This window comes from Anomalospiza imberbis, chromosome 19 (assembly GCF_031753505.1).
Source record: "Anomalospiza imberbis isolate Cuckoo-Finch-1a 21T00152 chromosome 19, ASM3175350v1, whole genome shotgun sequence".
In the NCBI taxonomy this organism is placed as follows: Eukaryota; Metazoa; Chordata; class Aves; order Passeriformes; family Viduidae; genus Anomalospiza; species Anomalospiza imberbis.
The window spans coordinates 7771257-7795601 of NC_089699.1; the positions used below are offsets into that span (position 1 = coordinate 7771257).

General features: G+C 58.5%; 1 protein-coding gene across 5 annotated transcripts; it reads left to right on the top strand.

The window, feature by feature from the left end:
• Positions 1-1475: 1475 nt before the first annotated feature.
• RNF157 (ring finger protein 157) lies at positions 1476-24215 on the top strand. 5 transcript variants are annotated; one of them, XM_068209422.1, is made up of 21 exons: positions 1476-1726; positions 6784-6902; positions 10864-10925; positions 11378-11524; positions 12064-12181; positions 12281-12347; positions 12503-12546; positions 12930-12977; positions 13244-13315; positions 13815-13974; positions 14792-14904; positions 15192-15430; positions 15526-15634; positions 15832-15943; positions 16324-16532; positions 16665-16730; positions 17242-17290; positions 18774-18884; positions 19500-19595; positions 23474-23514; positions 23976-24215. In XM_068209422.1, the coding sequence occupies exons 1-20, from the start codon at positions 1639-1641 to the stop codon at positions 23512-23514; spliced, it is 2070 nt and encodes a 689-aa protein (XP_068065523.1). In that variant the 5' UTR covers positions 1476-1638; the 3' UTR covers positions 23976-24215. The 5 variants fall into 5 exon arrangements, with proteins under 5 accessions (XP_068065523.1, XP_068065524.1, XP_068065525.1 ...); XM_068209425.1 differs by having other exon boundaries at positions 1517-1726; positions 10837-10925; XM_068209426.1 differs by lacking the exon at positions 19500-19595 and having other exon boundaries at positions 1517-1726; positions 10837-10925.
• Positions 24216-24345: the final 130 nt, after the last annotated feature.

Here is a 24345-nt window from a genome sequence, read left to right on the forward strand (position 1 = left end):
GGGGCTGGCAGCTCAGCCACGCTGGGCTGTGCTGGAGTTTTAAATTATCCATGTGTAGAACAGGATCCCCAAAAATGTGTGTTGGGGTGAGCAGGGATCAGTTGCTGGAGTCTCGAGGCTCCCTGCTGGGTACCAGCACTCAGAGCTGGAGCAGGCTCCTGGTGTGGATGTCTCGGCTCCTCCGAGAACCATTTGGGTTGGAAAAGACCTTTAAGATCATGGGGTTTTAAATCCTCCTTTTCAGCCTGTGCTCCCGCTGGCACCCAGCCCAGGTGTGACATCCAGCAGCATGGACATGGTGTCACTGCTGGGAATGTGGGTCCCGGTGTGACAGTGACAGGCTGACAAACAGGGTACAAAGCCACCCTGGGCTGCTCTTTGATTTGGCTTTTTGGCTTTTCTCAGCTGCCTTTGGGGCTGTGTGGGTAGGAAGCAGTTGGGAGGGAGTTCCATGTGTCCCTCTGCAGGGAGGGGATAAAAGGGGGGAGCCCCAGGGCGGCCTTTGCTCATCAACGCTGAGTAGCCGAGGACATCAGGGCAGCTGATCCGCCTCCCTGCACATCTCCCGTTTGATATTTATAGCACTCGTGTTATCAACTCAAATCAAAATCATGTGATGCTCCATTAACTGGTGCTGCCGGACTAATTAATCACCGGCGGGTTTAAGTGAGCGGTCAAAGGGTCCGTCCTTCCTCTTCGGCTCCAAGTGCCGTGGAGGAAGTGACCAGTGCTTCCCAGTAATTTAACTCTGGGGGAACTGGGGGAATCTGTCGGGGTGCACTGGAGCGGACAGGCAGCTCCTGCCTCCAGAGGCTGCGCCCGGCGGGTGCAGCCGCTGCTGGTGTGGAGCGGAGCCGGGAGGGCAGGATGGGGATGGTGGAGATGTGCACTGCAGGGGGGCTCGACCCTGGCCCCTGCCCAGCGCTGCGCGCCCCTGAAGCGCTGCTGGAGGGGATCGGTCCCTGTGCCAACAGCTGCACAAAGTCCTTCCCCCTATAACCTGTGGGGAAAAGTGGGGCCTTGTCCTTCTCCCAGGGGACACGCGGGCGGCAGGGGGTACAGGGACAGAAGGACCTTGCCCCGTCTGCCCCTGGGGGTCCCTGAGCTGGGATTGCTGCTCGGTGCCACCCAGCTGGTGGGGCTGGGGCAAGGATGGGAGGAGAGTGGGCCGTGGTGGACAGAAGTCACGGCGGGGTGACTGAGGGTGGCGGGTGATGGCGAGCAGGGCCACTGAGCGGTACTGGAGGAAACTGGGTGACACGGGAGATGGCAGGTGGGTGGCACTGTGGGCACGCGTGTGCCACCGCGGGGGGACAGGTAAGTGGCACCTGAGGGGGGACGCCGCTGGGTGGGTGGTGGACACCGGGGCAGGGTGAGCCCGGCAGCATCTCGTCCCCTCACCTCGCCGCCGAGCCGGACCGAGCCGGGGTGGGTCGGGGCGTGCCGGCCGATGCCGGCCCCGCCCCGAATGTCGCAGCCCCGCGGTGCCGCGGAGGCGGCGCCGGGCGCGGCGCAGAGCGGAGCGGAGCGGAGGATGCTGCGGGCGGGGGCCGCCGCCAGCCCCGGTCCCGGCCCCCGTCCCGGTCCCGGGCGGGAGGACTCCCCGCCGCCCCCCGCCCGCTGAGCCCCGGCCCGGCCATGGGGGCTCTGACCAGCCGGCAGAACGCAGGGGTGGAGGAAGTGGATATCCCCGCTAATTCCGTCTACAGATACCCCCCGAAATCCGGTGAGCCCCCGGGGTGTCTCGCGTCCCGGTGCCGCCGATGGGGAGGGAAAGAGGGGAGCGAGTCGGGCAGGCACCGGCCACGACCTTGCTCCGGGCGGGGTGACCCTGCGCGCCCCAAAGCAAACGCTGACGCACGGGTGGGAGGGAGGGAGGGCACCCTAAAAATCTGGGTCTGGTGCGGGGCACCCTGCGTGAGTTCGGCGCGGGAGGGATGGGGGTCACCCCTCTCCGGGCGCCCCTTTGTCAGTACAGCCCGCTTCCCAAACTTGCTGAGTTGACGCGACTTTAATGACATTATTGCCATAATTATTTCTGTAGCCGTGGTCTGCGGCACCGGGCTCCGGAGGCGCTTTTTATAGCCTGTTACTCCAGTGCTGGCTGCTCGGGAAAACCCTGGGTTTAAATTCCCGGGAGGATGAGGGAGGCTGGGGTGGGAGGGATTGGAGGGGATCCCTCCTTCCCAGGGCTCTGCCCCATCGTAGCACCCCAGCCCCTGCCGTGGGGAGCCTTCGCCTTCCCGGCTCCTCTCCCTGCCTCGAGGCTTGCTGGTGATTCATCTCCCGCTCCCGAATCCGGCCCTGTCTCAAACCTTGTGCGTGACCTTGGAAAATCCGTCCCTCCCCTCTGCGCCTCACTTTCCCCTGCAAGGGCCGGGCTGAGCGGGTGTCCGAGGGGGGCACGCTGGGGAGGGGTGATGGGGTCCAGCCCTTGGGTGGGCAGCGCTTTAGAGCCGCAAAAATACCGGCACCAGTGCGTGATGCCCCGGAGCACCGTGCGTGCATGTGAGGAGATTGCACAGGATCCTTAGAGCACTAAATATTATTAATAGGTAACTATTTTGGTAGTTAATAGGATAAGGTAAACGCTGGGATCGTTAGCGCTGTGACAAATTGTTCACTAATTACAACTAAAGACCTCCTTAGCAAGAATTACAGTCAACACAAACCCTGCGCTTGTCCTGAAAAGCTGTGCTTGCCTTCTTTTTTTTTTTTTTAATTTTGATCTAAAATAGGTTGCACAGCTGGCTGGAGATGGCTGATCCTTGACAGCCTGGCCTCCCGCAGGGCTCCCCCAGCTCCCCTTTTTATGTGGTTTCAAGGCCTCTGTCACTTTGATGCCAGGTGAGGCTGGACCAGCCCGTCCATGGGATTGCTCTTTGTAGGGATGGTGTCTCCATGCATCACAAGTTTTTCCCTTGGGACCCTGTCTTATTTAGGGGCTCTGAAAATATCTGGGTACGAAGGGGTGGAGGGTGCAAGTGCACCCAGCTGAGCACTTCCAAACTCATCTCAGCTGCAGAGGTCACCAGGCTGATGCTTAACTCCGGCTTCCATGGGGAGCCCGGGGCTCCTGGCTGTGCTCAGCTGGCCTGGTCCCACTGCTGGGGTCTGGCCAGAGCTGGAGGGGATGGTCCTGGTGCTGCCCAGGGTCCTCGGGAGAAGGTCAGGAGGTGCCCAGGTGACACAGCCATCTGCACTGGGACAAGGGCAGGCTGGTGGCCCTGGGAGATTATGGCTGGTTTGCCTTTAATCCGAGTGGGATTTGCCTTCAGCGCTGCCGGCAGCCGAGGGAGGACGTGCCGGGCAGCGGAGCTGATTCTGCTGTGGCAGCAGCACTTCCCTCACCTCGAAAGCCACCTGGAAACAGCCACTGGTTTGGAAATGTGGTCCTGGAGGGGAATCTCACGGGACCTTGGGGCATTTCCCTCTCTCTGTGATGTGGCTTTGGCTGTTGGGCTGTGGGCTGTCTCGGGATGGCCAGTGCAGCCCATGGGAATAGGGCAGCTGTGTCCTGTCCCAATTTAGCATCTCCCCATCCTGGGGGTCCCATGCCCTTCAGACAGGATGTCAATGGGATTAGTGAAACCATAATTTTTGAAACAAAGGCTGAGATTTACTTCTGTGGCTGCCACTGGGAGGAAGAGCCAGCAGGGGCTGTAGGTGGAGCCCACTGCCTGGCCACTGGGATGGCTTTTGGGGCAAGTCTCCAGCTTTCAGGCCCTGTCCTCAGCTGAGGGGGGAGCTGAGCTCCCCTGGGGCACACGGGACTGTGAGCAGGGCCCTGGCTGGGGGCAGGAGCACAGGGATTAATGCAGCAGTGGCACCCCCAGTCGTGGGGGCACAAGCCCAGGTGGTGGCAGAGCCGTGGCAGGCGAGGGCTGATGCAGCAGTGCTGTGGGCAGGGTTTGGCCTCAGCTCCAGCTGCTGCTGGCTCTGGCTGCCTCCTTCAGAGCACAGAATTAAATAAAGGGCTGCCCAGGGGAAGAAGCACCCAGAGCCTTTAACCAGCCCATCCCAGCACCCTGTGTTGGCACCCGCGGCCGCAGGGTGTGCCAGTGCCATGCCATGGCCACCCGTCTGGGCTGACTGCAGGCTGTGCAAACCCAGTGCTTCCCTCACCAGGAGTGTGTGGATGAGCTGGGAATGAGCTTTCCTGTTTTAGCAGCTTTGGAGAGGGAGGCTATAACGTTGGAGAGCCGGAGGCTGCAGTACCAGAGCCCCACAGGGCAGCGATGGCCTGGGCCACAGTGCAGGACATGCGTCACTGCATGCCAGAGCCACGGGCCCAGCACACACGAGGGTCCTCGCCCTTCTCTGTCAGCTGGACAAGGTGGCATCGCTGGCACTCATGGGGAAAAGGAGCTGACAGCTGCTGCCAGATGTGTCCTGTGTGCTGGTGCCAGCAGATGTGCAGGACACAAAGAGTTTTTTTTTTTGCCAGGAACCTCAGGCAATTGGGGTTTATTCCTCCTTTCCAGCAGCCGCTCTGTGCGGCCCTTCCCGAGATGTGGCTGTCCTTGACAGGCTCTCCTTCCCCAGGAGTAGGTGTTGGATTTACAGTCAGCCCATGATAAGGTGGCTGTGGCTGGGAAGGTGCTTCCCTGCCCCCCAGCCATGTCCAGGGAGTCACTGACAGGCTCCTGCCGATGCCCTGGGCTTTCCTGTGCTGGTGCTTCCCTGGAAAAGCCTGGCACGCCTCAAGCCTCTTGTTTAACAGCAAGGAGGACCTTTCCTGGGAGGGAGCACAGAGCTGGTTCTGCCTGCTGTCAAGAGGGAGTTGAAACCTCTGGGGCATGTGCTGGGAGCCTGCAGCACCCAGGGATGCTCCCAACCCCTGGCAGAGAGACTGGGTGATGGCAGCGTGGTCCTCACCTGCTCTGCCCATCCTGTGGGAGCCCCCAGCACACATTAAACCGTGGCTGGGCCAATCACAGAGAGGCTGTGCTCCATTTTCCAGCTTTTCATCAGTGCTGGGGGGGGCTTTTCTCCATGTTTAAATGTCATTTTTTTGCCATCTCCTGCTCTTGCTCCGAGTCGGTGTCAGGAAAAGCTCTGGATGGCCCCGTTCTCCCCTGGCTGTGCTGTTGCAGGCAGCTCCGAAGGCACTTTGCTCTTGAGGCTTTTTTTTCCACCTGGCCGAGTCCTTCCAGGCGAGCTGCCTATAAATTATGTACGTGGAAAATGGGACCTGAAAGCAGCAGGCATCAATAATTGATGGTCGACGTTTGCTAGCAGGCTCACTTCATCCAGGCATCCCTGCACCACAGGGCCTGGGGCAGAGCTGTGTGACACCCCCCCTCCCTCCTGGCCCGGAGTTAGATCCCCCCTACTCCTCCCCGTGGGCTTTGGGCTGCCTTTTGGGTTTCAGTGCAGTATCAAAGCCTGATCCAGCCGGGACAGTCCCTGCCTCTGTTGGAAGCCGATTGCAGTACTCACAAGCAGAGCTGCAGCCCAGGCTTAAGCTCCTTTGTCTGTGGTCCCCAAATGTTTGCTTTTGGGGTGTCCCTCGGGGGGTGCAGATGGATCTGTGCTGATGGGTTTGGGGTTTTTACAAGCTCGACCCTGTCCCTGTGGCTGTCAGGATGCAGGACACTGTGTCCATATCTGACTGATTCCTGGTGCTTCTGCTCATCCCTTGCTGCTGCCCCATCCCTGTCCACCTTTCCCTTTCCCTTTTTTCCCTACCTCAAATCCCAACCCTCCTGCCTGGCCAGTTCCTGTGCCACAACATGCTTTCCCCACACAGCCCAGATCTCACAGACAAGGAGCAGGCACCAGTTGTCTCCTGGCCAGGCTGGGAGGAAGCTCTCCTGACCTGGGGGGCTGCTCCCAGCTCGGGGCTGGGACATTCCGGTGTTTTGGCCTGGTCATTGCCCAGCGTTCATCAGGGCATTGTGGAGCACTCTGCAGGGCAGGTGCTGACCTCCTGGACGGTCTACAGGACCCCAAAATCCTGCCTCGCACCGGTGAGCCCTTCCAAGGGAAGGCTGCAGGCTGAGAACTGGCAGAACTCAGGTTGGTTGTGCTTTGCCCACCTTCCTGGTGGCAGCTGCAGCCAGTCTGGGCAGTGTCCGGCTGTGGACACGCTGCCTTGGGTGGCACACGAGGTTGGCAGGAGCAGCCCTGGGCTGCATGCCGGCTCCATGCTGCCCTTCCCAGCAGCATCCCCGGAATGTGGGAGCCAGCCTGGCTCCTCCGGGGCTCGCAGGGTTCTCTGGCAGGTCAGGCCGTGCCCCTGCCTCTCCTGCCTCCTTCGGGGCATGAGCTGGTGTTTATGGCCAGGATGAGCTCTGCTCTGCTGCCCCAGGGGCCGTCTCCTCTTCCTCCTGACGGACCGGGATCCGTCCACTCCTGCCAGTGCGGGAATGGCTGAAGGTCAGGGTGACCTTGGGTGACTCAGGCCATGCTGGGGCTCACAGGGGTTTCCACGATAGGGAAAGGGGGGCAGGCACTGTTAAATCCCAGGGATGGAGCAGCCCGAGGGCCAGCGCTGCCCTGGGGCTGGACTCCTGTGCCAGCCTCTCCCTGCCCGGGCTCGGAGCGTGCAGCAGGAGCGGGTGGGATGCTGGAACAGGGGAGGGCAGGCAGGGAGTGTGGCCCTTGGCAGCCTCTGCCTGCCTGGGGGCTCTCAGCGCATGAGCTCAACCAGAAAGGCTCCCAGCAAGGTGACCCTGGGGACAAAGTCACCTCCGAGCCATCGATCCGGTGCCGCTCCATGGCCCGGCTGGAGCCCCCTGCTCCCGCTCCGCTCAGGCGCTCGCTGTGTTTTCATTTCAGGGAGTTACTTTGCCAACCATTTCATCATGGGCGGGGAGAAGTTCGACTCCACGCACCCCGAGGGGTACCTCTTCGGCGAGAACAGCGACCTCAACTTCCTGGGGAACCGGCCCGTGGTGGTGGGTACCGGCGGGGACCCGGGGCACCGGCACGCCGCTTCCCAAAGCGGTGGAGGCTGTGTGTGCCATGGGGTGTGCGGGACAAGGCTGCTGGCTGTCCCCCTCCAGGGGCAGAGCCAGCCGAGCCCGCCTGGAGCGGGCTGAGTGGATTCTCTGATGGCTCATCCGAGGGCTGGGTTCCTGCTGCAGCCTGTCTTCTATCAGGGACTAATGGTGGAGGGGAATTGGGCAGATTTAATCCAGCTTCTTGCTCATTCCCTCTCCAAGAGCTGCATTTTCTCTTGCCTTCCCCATCTCATCCAGGAGCCATATCCCGGACAGGAGGGCACATGGTGGGGGGCATAACACAGAAGTCCTGGTGTGGTTCAGGGTAGTAGAGCAGCTTGGACAGGAATAGATGAAATTACTCCCCAAGCTCTAGCAAGGAAGGGGAAGAAATTAAATAAAAGTAAAGAGGCCGGGGGTAGGTTGGGGCTGGGGACAGCATGGATGGGTTTTACAGTGCTGGGTGCTGCCAGCTCCAGCTGGTCTCAGGGCACAGGGGAACCCAGCTGGAGGGGTCCCTACACTCCAGGCTCCTGGAGGTGGTTTTTGTGCTTGCTGCCTTTGGGAAGGGAGGAAATGAGAGCAGGGGTTCAGGCTGGGAGTGATGTCTCCCCTCGTCTGGGTGCCTCTCAGCAATGGGACAACTCACCAGCACTGGCTGGAGGAGTCTGGGGGGTTAAGTATATCAAAAGATTCAGGGTGAGGACTTAAAAGTCACCAAAGTTTTTCTGTTAAGATAAACTTGCCTGGTGCTCTGGCCCAGCTGTCAAGCATTGCCTGCTGCCAGTAAAGTTCCTGTTTCCTCCTTGGAATTGCCTTTGGTAGTGTTTTGGCAGCATCGTGTGGTCCTTCAGCAGGGAAGTGTCCAGCCCTGGGCTGTGCCAGAGCAGGGATCCAGGCAGAGCCAAGGTCAGGAGCACCCACAAAGCACACGAACACTGGGGGGCCAAAGGCAGAGCCTTTCTCCCCCTCCTCTGCACTTCCCCAGAAAATGAGACGTCAGCACTCAGGGTCTCTTCCAGCAGCGAGTGTTGAGAAATCCTCTTGATTACAGTAAAAGCCTCTAAACTGCCCAGTGAGCAGTTCCCATGTCAGCAGAGCAGCAGGGAAGGCAAAGGAACAGCTTGGAAACAGCAGAGAGAATTAATACAGCATCACAAGCTAAATTGTCCTGCTCCAGTTTAATTACTGATGGCTCTGGGCTGCAGAGCTGTGACAAAGATCCCATCTCCCTGGGGAGCAGGGGCAGTTCTGGGGCTGGACTTTTGGGTCAGGCCAGTTTTGGGGGCTCAGGGAGGAGCTGGGGAGGATCTGTGTTGGTTCTGGTCCAAGCTTGTATCCAGGCACCACTTGGGCCTCTCTGATGCTGCCTCCAAGTCCTGTCCTGATGCTTCCTGGCTGCGACACGTTTGCTTTCTGAGCTTCTGTGAGAGCCTGGCTGGGCTGGAAACATTAAAGATGGCCACTGCTTTTTGGTGGGGGATTAATTTTGGGGATCAAGAGCCAGGTGATCTTGGAAGAATTGTGTCCCAAGTCCTCTATGAGCAGAGCACTTTGAGCTATGAACAGCGCTGCTGCCACAGGGGTGTGCAGGGCAGCCGGAGGCCGTGCAGGTTCTCCCCTCCATGGATACATGATAATCTGGATTTTCCAGCTGGGAACAGGTTCCCGAGGGGCTGGGAAGGGCGTTGCAGGTTTAAGCAGCTGCCACCATGCAGGGGCTGAGGAGCAGAGAAGCTGCTGGAGGCACACAGGGGAAGCCAGGAACTGTTGAAATGTGCCACTGGGTTTCCGTGCCCACGCAAAGCTGCTGGAGTTTGTTTGTAGAAAAACCCCAAGACAGACTTTTGAGGGTGGTTTTTATTTCACTTCAGCAAAAGCTGGTCTGCACCAAATGTTGCTATAGGCACGTGGATGGCATTCTTCACCGCAACCGTTACCCATTTTGTTCTGTTGTGTTTCAGCTTGATTAAAAGTGAGGAGATGCAAAACGTCCTCTGAATAGCCCCCTTTCTGATATGCAAAGTCTGGCTTGTAAAATTTAATTAAAAAAAAAAAAATCCAACCACCCCCAAAAAGTGCTTCTCACACGTGGGAGTGAAAGAGCCTGAAGTGGTTTCTGCAGCACAAAATTTGCCTGTGGCACTTCCCCTCCTGCCCAGCCCCACGGCCCCTGTGGGTGGCACTGGGGGACCTGGCTGCCCCTTCCCTCCTCTGTCACCCGCCCCTGGCTGCTGCAGGAGGGGGGAGCACCCATGGGTGCTTTCCCTGCCAGGGCTGGTTTGGGTATGGTTTGACTGGGTGAGGTGCAAACAAGCAATTTTGGATGACTGCATTAGTTTGAGTAACAGGGGATGTATCACGACATGGCACAACCTGTCATGACATGGCCCAGCTTCAGCCTGGAGCGTGTTCTCACTCTCTCCCCTCCAGCTGCAATGGGTGACTCTGCAGGTGCTCAGTTCTGCAGGTGCACATTTAGTGACTCATAAAAAAGTTCGTTAACACCAGTTTAATGACTCTGCTGCCCTTTTCCCCTCCTGAAGAGGATGAGAGCAGTGGGACACAGTTCCACAGTGCTGGCAATTCATCTCCAAATCCTCTGATGCCATCAGCCATGCTGTGCCCAGCCTGGGCTTTAATCTGCCTTTAGTGGCACCTGTGGGATCAGAGCTGTGGGATGGTTGGACGTGGTGATGGTGGAGCAGGGATGGGACAGAGCTGTGCCTGCACTGAGGGGTTCTGCCAGCTGCCTGTCCCATCCTGTCCCTCTGAGGCCAGTACAGGTCCCCCAGTCCCATCCCTGCTCTGCAGGACTTTGGGGACGGGAAGGTGATGATGGTGGTCCCGTCTGAGAGCACCAAGGGCATGGGAAATGAGAAATGGGCAGCTGAGCTGGCTCCCTGCACGGCATCCCCAAGTGCCACCTGCAATTCACTCTTGTCCCCTTGGTGTTGGGGTGCAGTGGGTGCCTTGATGAGGGGCACTATTCCCTCTCCAGAGAGGGGAACCCCTTGGTGAGGGACACTATTCCCTCTCCAGAGGCAGCAGTTGAGGCTCTTTGACCATCTGCCATCCCTGATGGCACCTGACACTCTCCTGGCTCTGGCTGTCCCTTGGCACGTGGTGGCAGCTTGCCAAGGAGCTGGGCCTTGATCAGGGCTGATCCCTCCTGGAGCTAAACCTACCTGGGAGATGGAGATGGAGAGGGGGAAGGTGGGTCCTGCATCCCTTCCCCACTGCCCTCAGTCTCCTCTGGGTGACTGCAGTGCCAAGGAGAGGGTGTCCCCAGGGTGCCACCGTGTCCCCTCTCCCCAGGGAGCCCTGTAGTCTCTGTCAAGTGGACAGAAAGGACTGGGAAGGACAATGTCACCTTGGATGACAGGGGTGCTGCTGCCTGCCTGCTCTTGCTGAGACACCTTGCTGGCTCTCTGCTCTGGGCACGGGGCTGGCAGGGATTCCACCACCCAAATCCTATCCACCACAGGGAGGAAACTGGGACACTTGTGCCTGTTTTTTCTTGGCTGGTGGGCAGGGAGGGAGCTTCAGCCTCTCTCTCCCCAGCCTTATCCAGCAGCATAAAAATCCACCAGCAGCCACCTGCCCTGTGCCCTCCAGCCGAAGGGACAGGGAACAGCCCCTCTGGGTGTCCCCTCCCCAGTGAAACTGTCCCTGCTGTCCCGGGCTTGCTGTTTGTGGAGGGATGTCCCTGTCATCGTGCTGCCTGGTACCCAAGTGCCAGCAGGAGCTGCAGGTGCTCAGCACCCATCAGGATGCCCAGGCCACCCCCATTCCCTCTGTAGGGTGTTGGGTTCGGGTCACTGGGGGTCCACAGCCACCGCAGTCCCCCCGTGTGCGTCTGCCTTCACCGGTGTCTCTCTTGTCCTAGTTCCCTTATGCTGCTCCACCTCCTCAGGAACCCGTGAAGACCCTCAGGAGCTTAATCAACATCCGCAAGGACACCCTGCGCCTGGTCAAGTGAGTCCTGGCACCCGCGGCCCCGAGCCACGGCCGGGGGGGTCCTGCTGGCTGCTCCCAGGGGTGGTGGGCACGGGGCTCTCATTCCGGCACGGATGGAGGGATGAGCTGCTGCCCTTCCCCTCCTGCTTCCCGCATGCCAGCACAGGCAGTGCCGCAGGATTAGAGGAGTTTAGCGCTGCCTTTGAAGTGCTTTGCTTCTTCTTCCTCCCCCACCTTCCAAAGGCTTTGCTGGAGGGAGGCTGGGGATTGCGGCAGGGCTGGGGGATGCGGGATTACGGCTGAAATCGGTCTGCGGCACTTCCCAGCCTGCAGCCGTGACCTCGGGCATGCCAGGCGCTCTCCTCGTGCCTCAGTGTCCCCTGATGGAGGGCAGCAGCCCCTTTTGGTGCCGAGGGGATTAGTCCTGGAGCACCCCAAAGCCTGTCTCCTGGACCCTCTGTGCTCCCCAGGTGCTCGGAGGAGGTGAAGACCCCGGGGGAAGAAGTGAGCAAAGCCAAGGTGCACTACAACGTGGAGTTCACCTTCGACACGGACGCCCGTGTGGCCATAACCATCTACTACCAGGCAACTGAGGAATTCCAGAATGGGGTGGCGAGGTGAGGGGCCCCAGACATGCCTGTGTCACCCCCCAGCTTGGCTTATGTCCCCCCAAGCCTGGTGTGTGTCCCTGCCTGATGGACATGGAGCCTGCCCCCTGAGGTCTTTCCTCTTCAGGACAGGAAACAGCTGAGGGTGGTGCTGAGATTGGAGGGGGGCTCCTTGTTTCCCCCAGGTGCCACCACCAGGTCCTTGCCAACCTCTGCCACCTCCTTCCCTGTCACATCCTGCTCCCTCTTTTTACCTTCAGGTCAGAATTGAGACCAGGGGAAATAATTTTTCCCCCCAGACCCCTCCAGGTTGGCTGTGGAGTTGTCCCTGTCCCCTCCTATGCTGTGCTGGCTGCCCTGTGTGTACTTTACCCTGTGAATTATTTTAGCCTTTTTTAGAACTTCTTACCTCAGCCCCAAGAGGCATCTGGGAGGGAAGGAGTGACACCCTCCCTCCCATTTTCCTGGCATCTCCGTGATCTGGGGAGAGCAGGAGGGGTGTGGGGACACCCGTGGTGCCCTGACCCTGTCCTCTCTCCGTGGAGCAGCTACACCCCCAGGGACAACAGCCTGCAGTCCGAGACGGTGCACTACAAGCGGGGGGTGTGCCAGCAGTTCTGTGTGCCCTCCCACACCATCGACCCGTCCGAGTGGAGCGAGGAGGAGGTGGGTCCCCCCAGCCCCCACGTCATCCCTGCAGATGGAGGTGGGATGAAGCCTCAGCACTGCTCCATCTCACCAAGCCTCCCCTGTCTCTCTCTGCAGCTGGGCTTTGACCTGGACCGCGAGGTTTATCCCATGGTGGTGCAGGCAGTGGTGGATGAAGGAGAGGGTGAGGAGGGGGTTCCTTGCTGGGTGGCCCTTCCCAGTTTGCTGGCATTGTGATGCCAGCTGGGCAGAGCCTCCTGCTCTTCCTCACTGCTGCTGTGGCTCTGCCCATCCCCCTGCATGTCCCCTGAGCCCTGCATGTTCCTTTGTGTCTTGCAGAGCACAGTGGGCACTGCCACGTGCTGCTGGCCACCTTTGAGAAGGTAAGTGCCAAGCTGGGGCCATCCCCCTCCTCCTACCTCCATCACCCACCAGGTACAGGAGCCTGGAGAATCCCTGGGAATCAGGATGGTGCTGCTGGGCTGGGGATGTTTCAGGCTGCTCCTCAAATCCTGGGACTATTCCCTCATTTTAGGCACCCACTTCTAAGGCATTGGGGCTCAAGTCCATCTTCCTTCCTCCAACAAGCTTTGAAGTGTGTGTGGCCTCCCACAGCTACCTGGCGCTGGACTGTCAGGAAAAGCCAGAATTCCTACAAAATGGGCTTGTTGGGAGTGGGGAGGGAGCAGTGACAGCCACAGGGTGGGTGGGTGCTCTGGCACAGCAGCCCAGAGGTGCCCACCCATGTGCTCTTTCCTCCCTCCAGCACAGTGATGGCACCTTCTGTGTGAAGCCCCTCAAGCAGAAGCAAGTGGTGAGTGTTGAGGTGTCCCTGAGGTGCAGGTGTCCCTGAACACCCTGCAGGGGAAGGCACCGAGGGGTTTTGAGGAGCCCCCAAAGCCCCAAGCCTCTCCCAGCCTTGCCCCTGCCTCCCAGGGAGTGCAATTTCAAGGTTATCAATGCAAAGAGAACCCCTGGATTTTGGGGGGGGAGGAGGACTGGCCCAAGCAGGGGGTGGGGAGCTGCAGTGGCTCTGGGCAGGGTGTCTCTGCTCCTCACCCTTTCCCCATGGGATTGCAGGTGGATGGTGTGAGCTACCTCCTGCAGGAGATCTACGGCATTGAGAACAAGTACAACACACAGGACTCCAAGGTGTGTGCCTGCATCCCCCTGCCTGCATCCCAGGGGTCTTCTCGTCCCCTAGCACAGGTCTGGCCACTGAAACATGCTCAGGGCAAGAATTTGCAGCACAGCACGGAGCTGGTGATGCCTGGGGACATTTTGTGTTGGCATCGAATCTGCTGGAGGCAGAAAACTGAAGGATTGAGCTTTTGCCCCCATTCTTTGTGGTGCCTTGGGGGAAGGGTGATGGCTTAGATGGGGAGCATGGGGCTCAAAGCATGGGATGTGCCTTATGCTGTGCTCTAATATGTAAAAATTCGGGTTAAAGTTTGTTTGTTTCCTTTGTCCTCACTCCCGGTCTCCTGGAGGAGAGGGATGAGGTCCCAAGGGGTCATTTGAAGAGCAGGCAGCCCATGGACACAGGCAGAACGCTCTCTGAGCACTCAGCCAGTATTTTAGAGCACCCATCCTGGTGCCACGTGGGCTGGGGACCCCCGAGGCCGAGCAGTTCCCTGTGTCCCCTGGGCAGGTGGCCGAGGACGAGGTGAGCGACAACAGCGCCGAGTGCGTGGTTTGCCTGTCGGACGTCCGGGACACCCTGATCCTGCCCTGCCGCCACCTCTGCCTCTGCAACACCTGCGCCGACACCCTGCGCTACCAGGCCAACAACTGCCCCATCTGCAGGCTGCGTGAGGCCCGGGGGGGAGCCTGGCTGGGCTGGCTGGCATCTCTGGGGACGGGCTGGCATCTCTGGGGACGGGCTGGCATCTTCCACCCTCGAGCTCTGCAGTCTCTCTAGCCCCACTGGGGTTTTCCCTTTTGGGAAAGGGGATGTCGTTTTTCACGGAATTCACAGAATCTCTGGGTTGGAAGAGACCTTCAAGATCATCGAGTCCAACCTATGCCCTCAACTAAACCCTGGCACCCAGTGCCTCATCCAGTCTGTTTTAAACACACCCAGGGATGGTGACTCCACCACCTCCCCGGGCAGCCATCCCAGAACTTTATCACCCTTTAGGTGAAAAACTTTTTCCTAATATCCAACCTAAATTTCCCTTGGTGCAGCTTGAGGCTGTGTCCTCTGGTTCTGCCAGTGCTGCCTGGAGACAGAGCCCAGCCCCACCTGAGCACAGCCACCTTTCAGGAGCTGTAGAGAGTGATGAGGTCACCCCCGAGTCTCCTTTTCTCCAGGCTGAGCACCCCCAGCTCCCTCAGCTGTTCCTCACAGGGCTTGTGCTCCAAGTCCCTCACCAACCTAGTCGCCTTCTCTGGACATGCTTAAGCGTCTCAATGTCCTTCCCAAACTGAGGGGCCAGAAATGGACACAGCGCTCGGGGTGTTGCCCAACCAGTGCTCTAGGGATGGGCTGGCATCTCCCACCCTCGAGCTCTGCAGTCCCTCTAGCCCCACTAGGAATGCCCCTCTTGGGAAACGGGGTGTCATTTTTTGACAGGTCTCCTTTCATTGCCTGGTTTTAACCCCTCCCTTTTTTCCCTGCTGCCACAGCTTTCCGAGCCTTGCTTCAAATCCGAGCCATGAGGAAAAAGCTGGGCCCGCTCTCGCCCACCAGCTTCAACCCCATCATCGCCTCGCAGACCTCCGACTCCGAGGAGCACTCGGTCAGTGCCTGGCTGAAGGTGGGACCCTGGCCTCTTCCACCAGGATGGGGAGGTTTGGGGCTCTGTGTGTCTCTGAAGAACAGGGATTTATTGCAAATTCATCTTGCAAAAATGCAGGGTTGATATTACAAAAAAAAAAAAAAAAAGGAAAAAGAAAAAAGGTTTTTGGCTGGGTGTCCATTCTCTAGGTCTGAGCTTCTTCCTGGGCCATCTTGATCTCACTGGGAGTGACGGGATGAGCAGAATGGCCCAGGGAAGATCCTCACCCCATGTCCCCCTCTCCCCAGTCCTCGGAGAACATCCCCCCGGGTTACGAGGTGGTGTCGCTGCTGGAGGCCCTCAATGGGCCGCTGACGCCGTCGCCGGCCGCGCTGCCCCTGCGAGCGCTGGGGGACCCCCCGGGCATGGGGAGCCTGCCCTCCTACGGCAGCGATGGCCCCCTGCCCCCCCTGAGGGCCCTGTCACCCCTCGAGCGCCTGCCCGACTGCGGCCCCCCGGGGCTCAAGCTGAAGAAGAGCATCTCCAAGTGAGTTCTGGGGTGGGTACGGGAGTCTGGGGGCGCTCACGGGGTCTGGGGGCTGTGGGCAGGGGTGAAACCCTCTGCTTTGCCCCTTTGGCCAGGTCCATCTCACAGAACTCCTCCATCCTGCCCGAAGAGGAGGATGAGAAGTCGTGCACTGAGTCCGAGCTGAGGGTCTCCAGGAGGAGATCCCCAGCCCGGCATGAGGAGGTGAGCACTGTCCAAAACGTGCTGGTAAGGAGTTGAGGCACTGGGGGGCCAGCAGGTTTGGGGGAGGCTTGGAACCAGAGAGACTGTCTGGAGTTGCCCCTTCTGGCTTTTCCTCCATCCATGAGAATGCCTGGAGGAGATGGGCCACCCATGCTGAATATCCCCTATCCCATCCTTCCTGTGGGCTCCTCTTCCAGGAATGTGGTGCAACGCCAGAGAGTGAAAACCTCACCCTGTCATCATCAGGAGCCATCGACCAGTCCTCGTGCACTGGGACTCCCCTGTCCTCCACCATCTCGTCCCCAGAAGGTACAGCATGGAGGGGCTCACAGGCACTGGCAGGGCAGGAGAGTGGCATCGTGATCTCAGGACTGTCACACTGTGGCATGGCCCCTTCTTACCCTGCCATGGACACTGGATGGAGCCCCGGGGTGTCACCTGTCCTTTGTCACCTGTACACCTGGAGATGGGAGTCACGGGGGCACTGATCGTGCCTGTTTTGTCACCCTGTAGACCCAGAAACGGGGAGCTGTAAGCCCTGGGGACCTGCTGCTGGCAGCTTTGCACCCATCACATCTCCATGGCATGCAGCCAGTTTTAGCCCCTCTTCCATTAGTGGGTGCCGTGCCATGACTCCCACCAGTGGGTGGGGGGGTCCAGCGGCCCCCTCAGCCCCTGCTCTCCCCCAGAGCCCGTGAGCAGCAGCCTGGCTCAGTCCGTCATGTCCATGGCCTCCTCCCAGAGCCAGCACTCCCAGCTCAGCACCGACACCGTGTCCTCCATGTCTGGCTCCTACGTCGCCCCTGGCACAGAGGAGGAAGAGGAGGAGGAGGAGGAAGAGGAGGGGGACATGCTCCCCTCGCCCGCGGCCGCAAGCGCCACAGCATCTGATGGAGAGGTGGGGACTGGGGGTTGTTGGTGGAGCCCAGGTTGGAGAGCTTCCCTATGGGATCTAACTCCTCCTCCAAAACCACTGGCACCAGACTTTTCTTTTTGTTTTCCTTCCCTCTTTCCCACCTTCCTCCTACAGTCAACACCTGTGGAGTCCCTGGATCTGAATTTTGTCAGCATTTCTGCCGAGGAGCGCGATGCCGAGGTAACCGTAACCGTCCCACGAGGAACTGGGAGCTGTGGTGTCACCCGGCACCATGGGGGGATCCCAGCTGTGCCCATAGCTGGGAGCTGTGGTGTCACCCGGCACCGTGGGGGGATCCCAGCTGTGCCCATAGCTGGGAGCTGTGGTGTCACCCGGCACCGTGGGGGGATCCCAGCTGTGCCCATAGCTGGGAGCTGTGGTATCACCCGGCACCGTGGGGGGATCCCAGCTGTGCCCATAGCTGGGAGCTGTGGTGTCACCCAGCACCGTGGGGGGATCCCAGCTGTGCCCATGAAGGGGGAAGCTGGGCAGCTGGCACCACATTCCCCCAGACCTGGGCTGGAGAATAGGCTGCCCACGCATCCTTGTCCCTGTGGGCTGCCCTGGGGATGGATGGGGCAGTCCTGATCCATGGAATCCCCGGGGCCGGGGATGTTCCCCCAAAGGGACCTGGGAACGGCCCCTGGCACGGCCCTGGGCTAACACTCGCTGCCTCTCGCCTGTGCCACAGGGCAACGATGTGCTGGAGGACGAGGACGCCTCTCCCACACAGGAAGACGGTAAAAGGCCATGGGTCGTTGTTGTCCCCTCGCTCTCAGCTCACTGTCACCGCGAGTGGGAGGTGCTGTGCTGTCCCCAGCTCCCCCGCTGCCATCAGGGAGAGCCCTGGGGGACCCCGCGGGCACTGGGGTCAGAGGAACATCTGTCACAGTGGGGACACCCACAGGGGGCTGAACACCAGTGGGTGGGGGAGCCAGCCAGCCATGGGGACCCCAGAGAGCTCAGTGTGGGACATGGAGCAGGCCATGGTTGGTGTGCAGGACCCAATGGTTTTTCCAAGGAGCCAAATAGGAAAGAGGCTTCTTTCTCTCTGTATTTTTTCCCTCGCCAAGGTCTTTTCTCAACTCTCTGAAACTCTCCCCTGTAGAAATCAGTGTCTGGGCTGATTCCCATAGGAAGGGGCTGCAGAGCTGTTCCCTCTGGGATGCTTTCCTCACTTTCTTTGGCCTGTCCTCAGTGTACTTTTGCAAGTCAACACACGCACATCGAGGCCTCCTCTCGCCTCCTCCCTTGAGCTCAGACAGCCAAGGAAAGAGGTGGTCACCTCCATGCCATTGGCCACCAACTGCCCTGGATTGCTTTTGGGCAACAGGGAGGCCCACAGTGTGCCCCCTCCCACATTTCCAAGTCTCTTTTTAGCAAAAATAAAGCAAAACTATTTCCCCATCCAACCCGGATGCTCAGCCAAGCTGGAAAGCAGGAACACCCATGGAACACCCATCCCCAAATCATGGCCTCTGACCTGCAGAGAGGCTCGTGCTGATGGGGAGACTCAAGTGTAACACATAGGAGCAACGAGGGCTTGTGGTGGACATCCATGGGCATCCCAACAACTCTGGGAGCAGGATGGCCTTTCTCCTTAGGACACAGTCCTGCACCTGTTCTCAGCAGGGCTGCTGGCACATTTGGGAACATCCCTCCTGAGGTTCAGTCACCTGCATCTGATGGATGCAGGTAAGAACCTGGAGGCTGATCTCTTGTAGAAGCGATGCTAAGAAGCAGAGTTACCTCCCTCATCCCTAAAAGCCTCCATGCCCCCTGCAAAAGCTTGGCTACGGCTTCTTTTGCCCCACGCATCCAGCTACTGCCTCTTCCTGGCATCCACGCAGCTCTCACTGCACCCCTGGTGCCGGAGAGGCTCCTGCAGGAGGTGATGGGTGCCACCACAGCCTAGCTGTGCCAGAGGGAAGGTTTGGCTGAACCCTGGGCTGGTTCATGCTCGTGCCCGTGGCCGCATCGTCGCTGTTCTGCTGCCCTCCGATGCGGCCGGTGTGAGGAAAGGAGCAGCTGGGGCCGTGCCCAGGTGTTATTGTCCACTCTTCACCCACTCCCACCCCGATGCATCGTTTCTGTGTCATTTTTTGTTTTGAAAGAGGCTGGGGAGGGGAGAGGAAAAGCCCCAGAAATCCCACCCCCCAGTTCTAAAAGGCGACGTCGAGCCCCAGCCCGGCCGCGGCCTTAACTGCCTTAACTCCCTTCCAGGCCCGAGGACTGGCGCTTTCCTCGGTCTGAGGTGTGACAATAACAATGACATGGGCATCGCACACGTGAAAGCGCTGGACAATAAACTGTGCTCTGAGGCCTGCTTACCTGGTGAGTGGCCATCTGCTGAACATGAACTTGGGGTGGGGGGGACAGTTCCACTCTTCCCTGCATCCCCCCAGCTCTTTGCATCCATCCCTCCTCTCCTGTCACCATCATTCCCACCATCCTGGCCACTGCCATCCCTGCCAGGCTGTCCTCACTGCACCCCTCCACCCATCCCTCTGTGGAGCTGAGCACCAGCCATGTCACCATCCATAGGTCAGGGTGGCCTCTCCAGACTGGGATGTCTCCAGGCAGCTGCAGACTTGCTTTGCTGGGATTCTCTGTCCCTTGGCCGGGGGGCTGCTGGTACCCCAGGAGGCACCAGTCCTCCTTAGGAAGGTGGTTGTGTGGCACAGCTGTAGCTGGGTACAGGCTTGTGGTGGGCACAGCAGTATTTTGGGTTGGGATGTGATCCACAGGCAGTCCAGCTGTACAGCAGGAGCTGCCTGCCTTGTCCTCCCTCCAGGCCAGGGAGATGGGGTGTGCCCGCCAGGTCATCTTTTACAGAGCCCCAACATTCATCTGTCTTTCCCATTTCTTCATGATTTCTCCCCTACCCTCCTTCCACTTTTGTTTCCTCCCAGCCTCTCTCCATCCCTTTTTTTCTTCCTTCCCCCCCAGGCTCCTCCGTCTGCGTGAAAGTTCATGTTCGCTCTGTGCCAACACGGTTTTCTCCACCCACGCTTGTGCCCCTTCCCTGCCCAGAGTTGCCCAAAGGTGACAAATGTATTGAACACCCCTGGCCCCTGTGTGGAAGGGGGCAGTGGGCTGGGGACCCTGCCCAGCCCTGCAGGTTCTGCTTCCCCAGCCTGTGTGTGGGGAAACGAGCCAAAAAGCCAAAACAACACTCTCCATGGGGTCTCAGTCAATACATTTGTGGACAAGCTGAAAGCAACTCTGCCTGTGCCTTGCCCCTTCAGCTGACTTTGTGGCAGGTCCCAGACTTGCAGCAGGTGCTGGAGAGCCAAGAGGGTGGGTGAAACCCACTGGAGAGAGGGGAAATCCTTTCTTCTCCCCTGCTCCTTTGGGAAAGCCTCCTCTCCTGCTGCCTTGCCTGTTCCTGGTGGTTTCTGTGCTGGAGAAACACGGCTGAGGCTCTTGGGGAGGAACAGGCGCCTGCTACAAAAGCTCTGTGTCTTCTCCATCACCCTCTGTCAGCAGCTGGCTGAGTCCTGCTGGCCTGGGGGGGCTGGGGAGGGAGCTGGGGGTGTCCCAGCAGCACCTCTGCTTTGCTGGGGGGCCTGGCAAAGCATCCCTTGGCTGTGGCAGCAGCCGAAGCCAGCCTTGACTGCATCCCTCTCGGTTGTGCTGGGGGGAGGCTGAGGAAGGGGGAGCTTTGCAGCCCAGATGGCTCCAGCACAGGGTCAAATTCTTGCTCTGCTGTGAGGTGTGCACTGGCCTTGTCCCCTGCCTGGGCTGGGGCGCAGGAGCTGGTCCCTGGGCTGAGCCCAGCCAAGGATGCCCTCTCCATCCTTTGGCCACCACACCTGTCCATGTGTCCAGCAGCTGCAGCCCTCAGCACGAGCTGTGCTGCATGAGAGGGGTGATCCAGCCTCGGCATTTGTGGGGAAAAGCAGAGGGCTGAGGAGGTGCAGAGTGGGGGCTTTGGGGCTGTCCATGGTCCCCTGGGAATGGCAGACACAATGTTCTCCATCCCTTTTCACTCGCTGTAGGATATGAGGCATTTTTTCCACATAATAATGGACAATGATCATTGTTTTCTGACTTTCCTTTTTGGGTTGGACCAGTTTGTGTAGATCAGGATGTCCCAGCAGTTTTTAACCAGTTTTTAACAATCCATTCCAGTAGGGGTTGTAGACAAAGTGTCATATAACACATCTAACATACATTTTGGTGCACAGTTTTTGGTAGGGAGTAGCTGAAGTCACACCCTGCTCTATAGGTGAAGCTACGAATACGTGGATTCAAGCAGTTAACAAAGCTGTATCTTTGTGTCACCCACTGTTAAATTGTCACAAGGGGTTCTTAGACACACACACCCTTATGCTATGGACACTGGGATGGATTTGGGGTCATTATCAGGAGACATTGTGAAATGACAGACACAGTTCTGTGTCCAAACACACAGCTTAGGCTATCAAAATACTACTTTCACATATAAACCCCTGTCATTCCCTCACCACACAACAATCTACATCAGTGGTTTGCCATGCATGTGTATGATTGTTCTCAAAAGCCCATGCTCAGTGCTCCAATGGATCTAATCCCGTTCCTACCACAAGGATTTGGTGCTTGGTATACACAGAAGCACTCTGTATTGCAAAGACAAATGCTGTGACCTTACTGGTGATGGAGACAGAAGAAAATTTGATTGAAGACCACCAGAATTTAAATGCCCTTTCAAATTTCAGTGAATAAAAGTCCCTTTTCCCATTCAGTGATTATCCCAGAACTGGGGGAGTGTAACCACAACTGAGCTGGAATACAGCTGAGTGCTGAAGGCACTATTTTGAGCAATTTCCAGACCATCATCCAGCTGGTCATTAGCATTTGGATATTTTTGATATTTGAAGCTGATCACTGTGTGTTTCTAAGAGCAGATAAGGAAGACCTTAAGGGTTGATCTGTAGTGTTCAAATTATTAAAGGTTGCACTCAACTGATCAGTCAGTGTTTCAGGACTGATATTGTTCAGTACTCCTATTGCAGTTCCCAATATATCAGTTAGATGTGTGAGGTAACAGCCTCTGGTTTAGCCAGGAAAACCACCCGGTCGAGGAGGTACCTGTAAAAGATGAATGTTTTGGTCTGATAGCAGAAACATTGGTCTGCATCTCTTTAAGGACTAGGATTAAACAATATTTGTTGTTGTTCAACCAATTTGACCTTGAATTGTTCAGAATTGATTTTATAGGTTTTGGAGAAGTTTTTGGAGCAGTTGTGGAGGGTATGCTGGGGCACCCTTAAGCCCTCTAGAGTACAGTCAGCTTCTATATCATAAGGAGTTAGGATCAGTATTGTGTCTTTAATTTTACCGTCCTTTAGGCTCATGGTGAGACAGACTGGGGGTGTTCCATGTTTTATGGTTTTGTTTTGGCTGTATCGTTCATAAAATCTCTCGGGGCTTGTACCCAGTTCATGACAGCCTCATTCAGTGATTGTAGGGAAGGCAGCTGCATCCTGGCCTGTGAGATCTGTGGTGTTCAAGGGTCTACATCTCCAAGTCCGTCAAGTCTCTTTGGCAGTCTCCAAGCTGGTGGCATTTGATAATGGTGTTTTTGAACTCTCTGTAATGGATGAAGGTGAGGACGTGGTTCCTCAAAGCTTCTTTTGAAATCTCTGCAGATTCCAATCTGGTGGGAAAGAGCTTTGTGAGGAGGCAAAAGTCCCCATCCTAGGGATTTTAGGACACGAGGTTTAACTAAAACCTACAGATTCATGTCCTTATGTGGATCCTGCAGAGCACGGGTTGCAGGGGCTGTCCCCAGGGTTCAGAGCATCCTCTGGCCACAGCCTCTGCTGGGGGCAGGGTGGAAAAACAGCTTTGGAAAGAGAAACTGGGGAAAGGCATCTGCCAGAAAGGCTGGCACCGAGGTGGGGGGGCTGGGGATCTGCTGTAGAGAACCTGAAATCCCCTGAGGGCTCCTGCTGGTTTAAAGCCACAGATGCTCAGCGCTGTGAGCAGTGGGCCGGGCGAGCCCGGTTGGGTTTCACCAGGATGGGATTTGGATTTGCCTAGGGCAGGTCTGCCAGCTGCTGACAGCAGGGGAGACCCCTCCAGCAGCACAAGGGGCGGGAGACGGGTGGGCACAGGGCTGATACCCTGCTCCAGGGCCAGACCATGTCCTGCTGCCCCAGCCCTGCTCCTCAGCAGCCTCTCAAGGGTGCACTGAGCACAGCTGGGTCTCTGCACTGGAGCACTGCAGTGACTGAGGCAATATCAAGCTCTTAATGGGATTTCCGTGTGCATGTACAGTGTGGTCCTGTTTAATTATCCATTCCCTCCGGGATCTGCAGACTTAACATGCCTTGCTCTCCAGCCTGAGCTCGCCATGAAAAGCCACTCGAAATGGCAGCTGTCGCCTCTCATAAATCAGCAGGCAGTAGGATTTTGTTGCTCTCTCTCTGAGAAAGCCTCAGCCCTTGGCCTTGGCATGCCCTCACACAGTCCTTCCAGCTCAGAGCTGCCCTGGGCACAGGGCTTAACCTCGCTGGAGGGTGCAGCCAAGCTGCCTTAGGGGTGCACCCCTTCCTAAGGGCACCACGCAGCCTCTGATGGATTTGGTTGTGGGACACAAGCCACGGGCCGAGCTCTGCCATCCCCCTGCCCCAGTGCTACCTGAACTGGGAGCCTGCAGCTGGAGAGGAGGCATGCGGGGACCCAGCTGCCCCGGCACCACAAGCATGTCCACCCCTCGGTTCCCCTTGGCACGAAACCCTGGGAGGCTCCACGCATGGGGACCCCTCACCCCGTGCTCAGCGGCAGCTCCCCCCACCCCAGACCCGTTCACAGGCGACGAGACCCCCAGGCCCCTCGGTCACCCCGTCTGCTGGCTCGTGTGCATGTCCCCGTGTCCCCGCGCCGCCGCCGCTCCCGCCTTCACCATGTGCCTTCTGGTCTCTCCTGCCTCGCAGCCGCCGTGCCGGACTCCTGCCCCATTAACATTGAGGAATAGGTGAGACCATGAGACCCCCAGGGCTGCACCTGCCTCATGCCCCATCCCCCGGGGGGGTGGCACTGGGTTGTCACCCATTGCTGGTGGCCCCCTCGCTGCCCAGGCCAAGGGGACATGCCTTGGTGCCTGGCCTGCAGCCCCACAGGACACCTGCATGTGGCCTCTCGCTGGGCACAGGGGGCATGGGTGGCCCCCTTCATTTGGTTTATTTAAACCCAGCGACGGTTGCGCTGTGCTTTCCGTTTAGCCCTCAGCATTCCTGAGAATTTGGGGGTTTAAGGGGCTCCCCCAGCCTGGAGAGGTAAGTGCAGGCACCCCCTAGCCTTCACTGCAGCCAAAACCCAACGGGGGGCTGGGGAGGTGGGCGTTACTTGGGAGAATAAATCACATCCCCCATGGAAAAATGAGCCCAGTGCACCAGTGGGCTTTGGGAGCCCCTAACCCCCGTTTTCTCCCCCCAGGCTCAGAGGCAGCCAACAACAACGTGGGGCTGCAGCAGACCTGGCCCCGCTGCCCCCCTGGCCCCTGGGACCCGGAGCATGCAGCGGCCGCCCTGCCCATGTGAGGGCTCAGCCTCGGTGGGGGCACAGACACCCCTGCCCACCCAGAGGGACCCTGGTGTCTGGGCACCGTGGGCATCGTCACGGCCACCCCTTGGCTGTACCAGGACTGATTTCCAAAAGAAAAGATGGTAACGTCGACTTTTCTGTGGGGGCTGAAAGCCATGTTACTTTGGAGCCCCCTGCTAGCACCTTCCATTCTCCAGCCCCAACAGGAACAGGCTGGGGTCCCATCGTGCCCCCCCCAGTCATCTTACACCTCCAGGCTCCT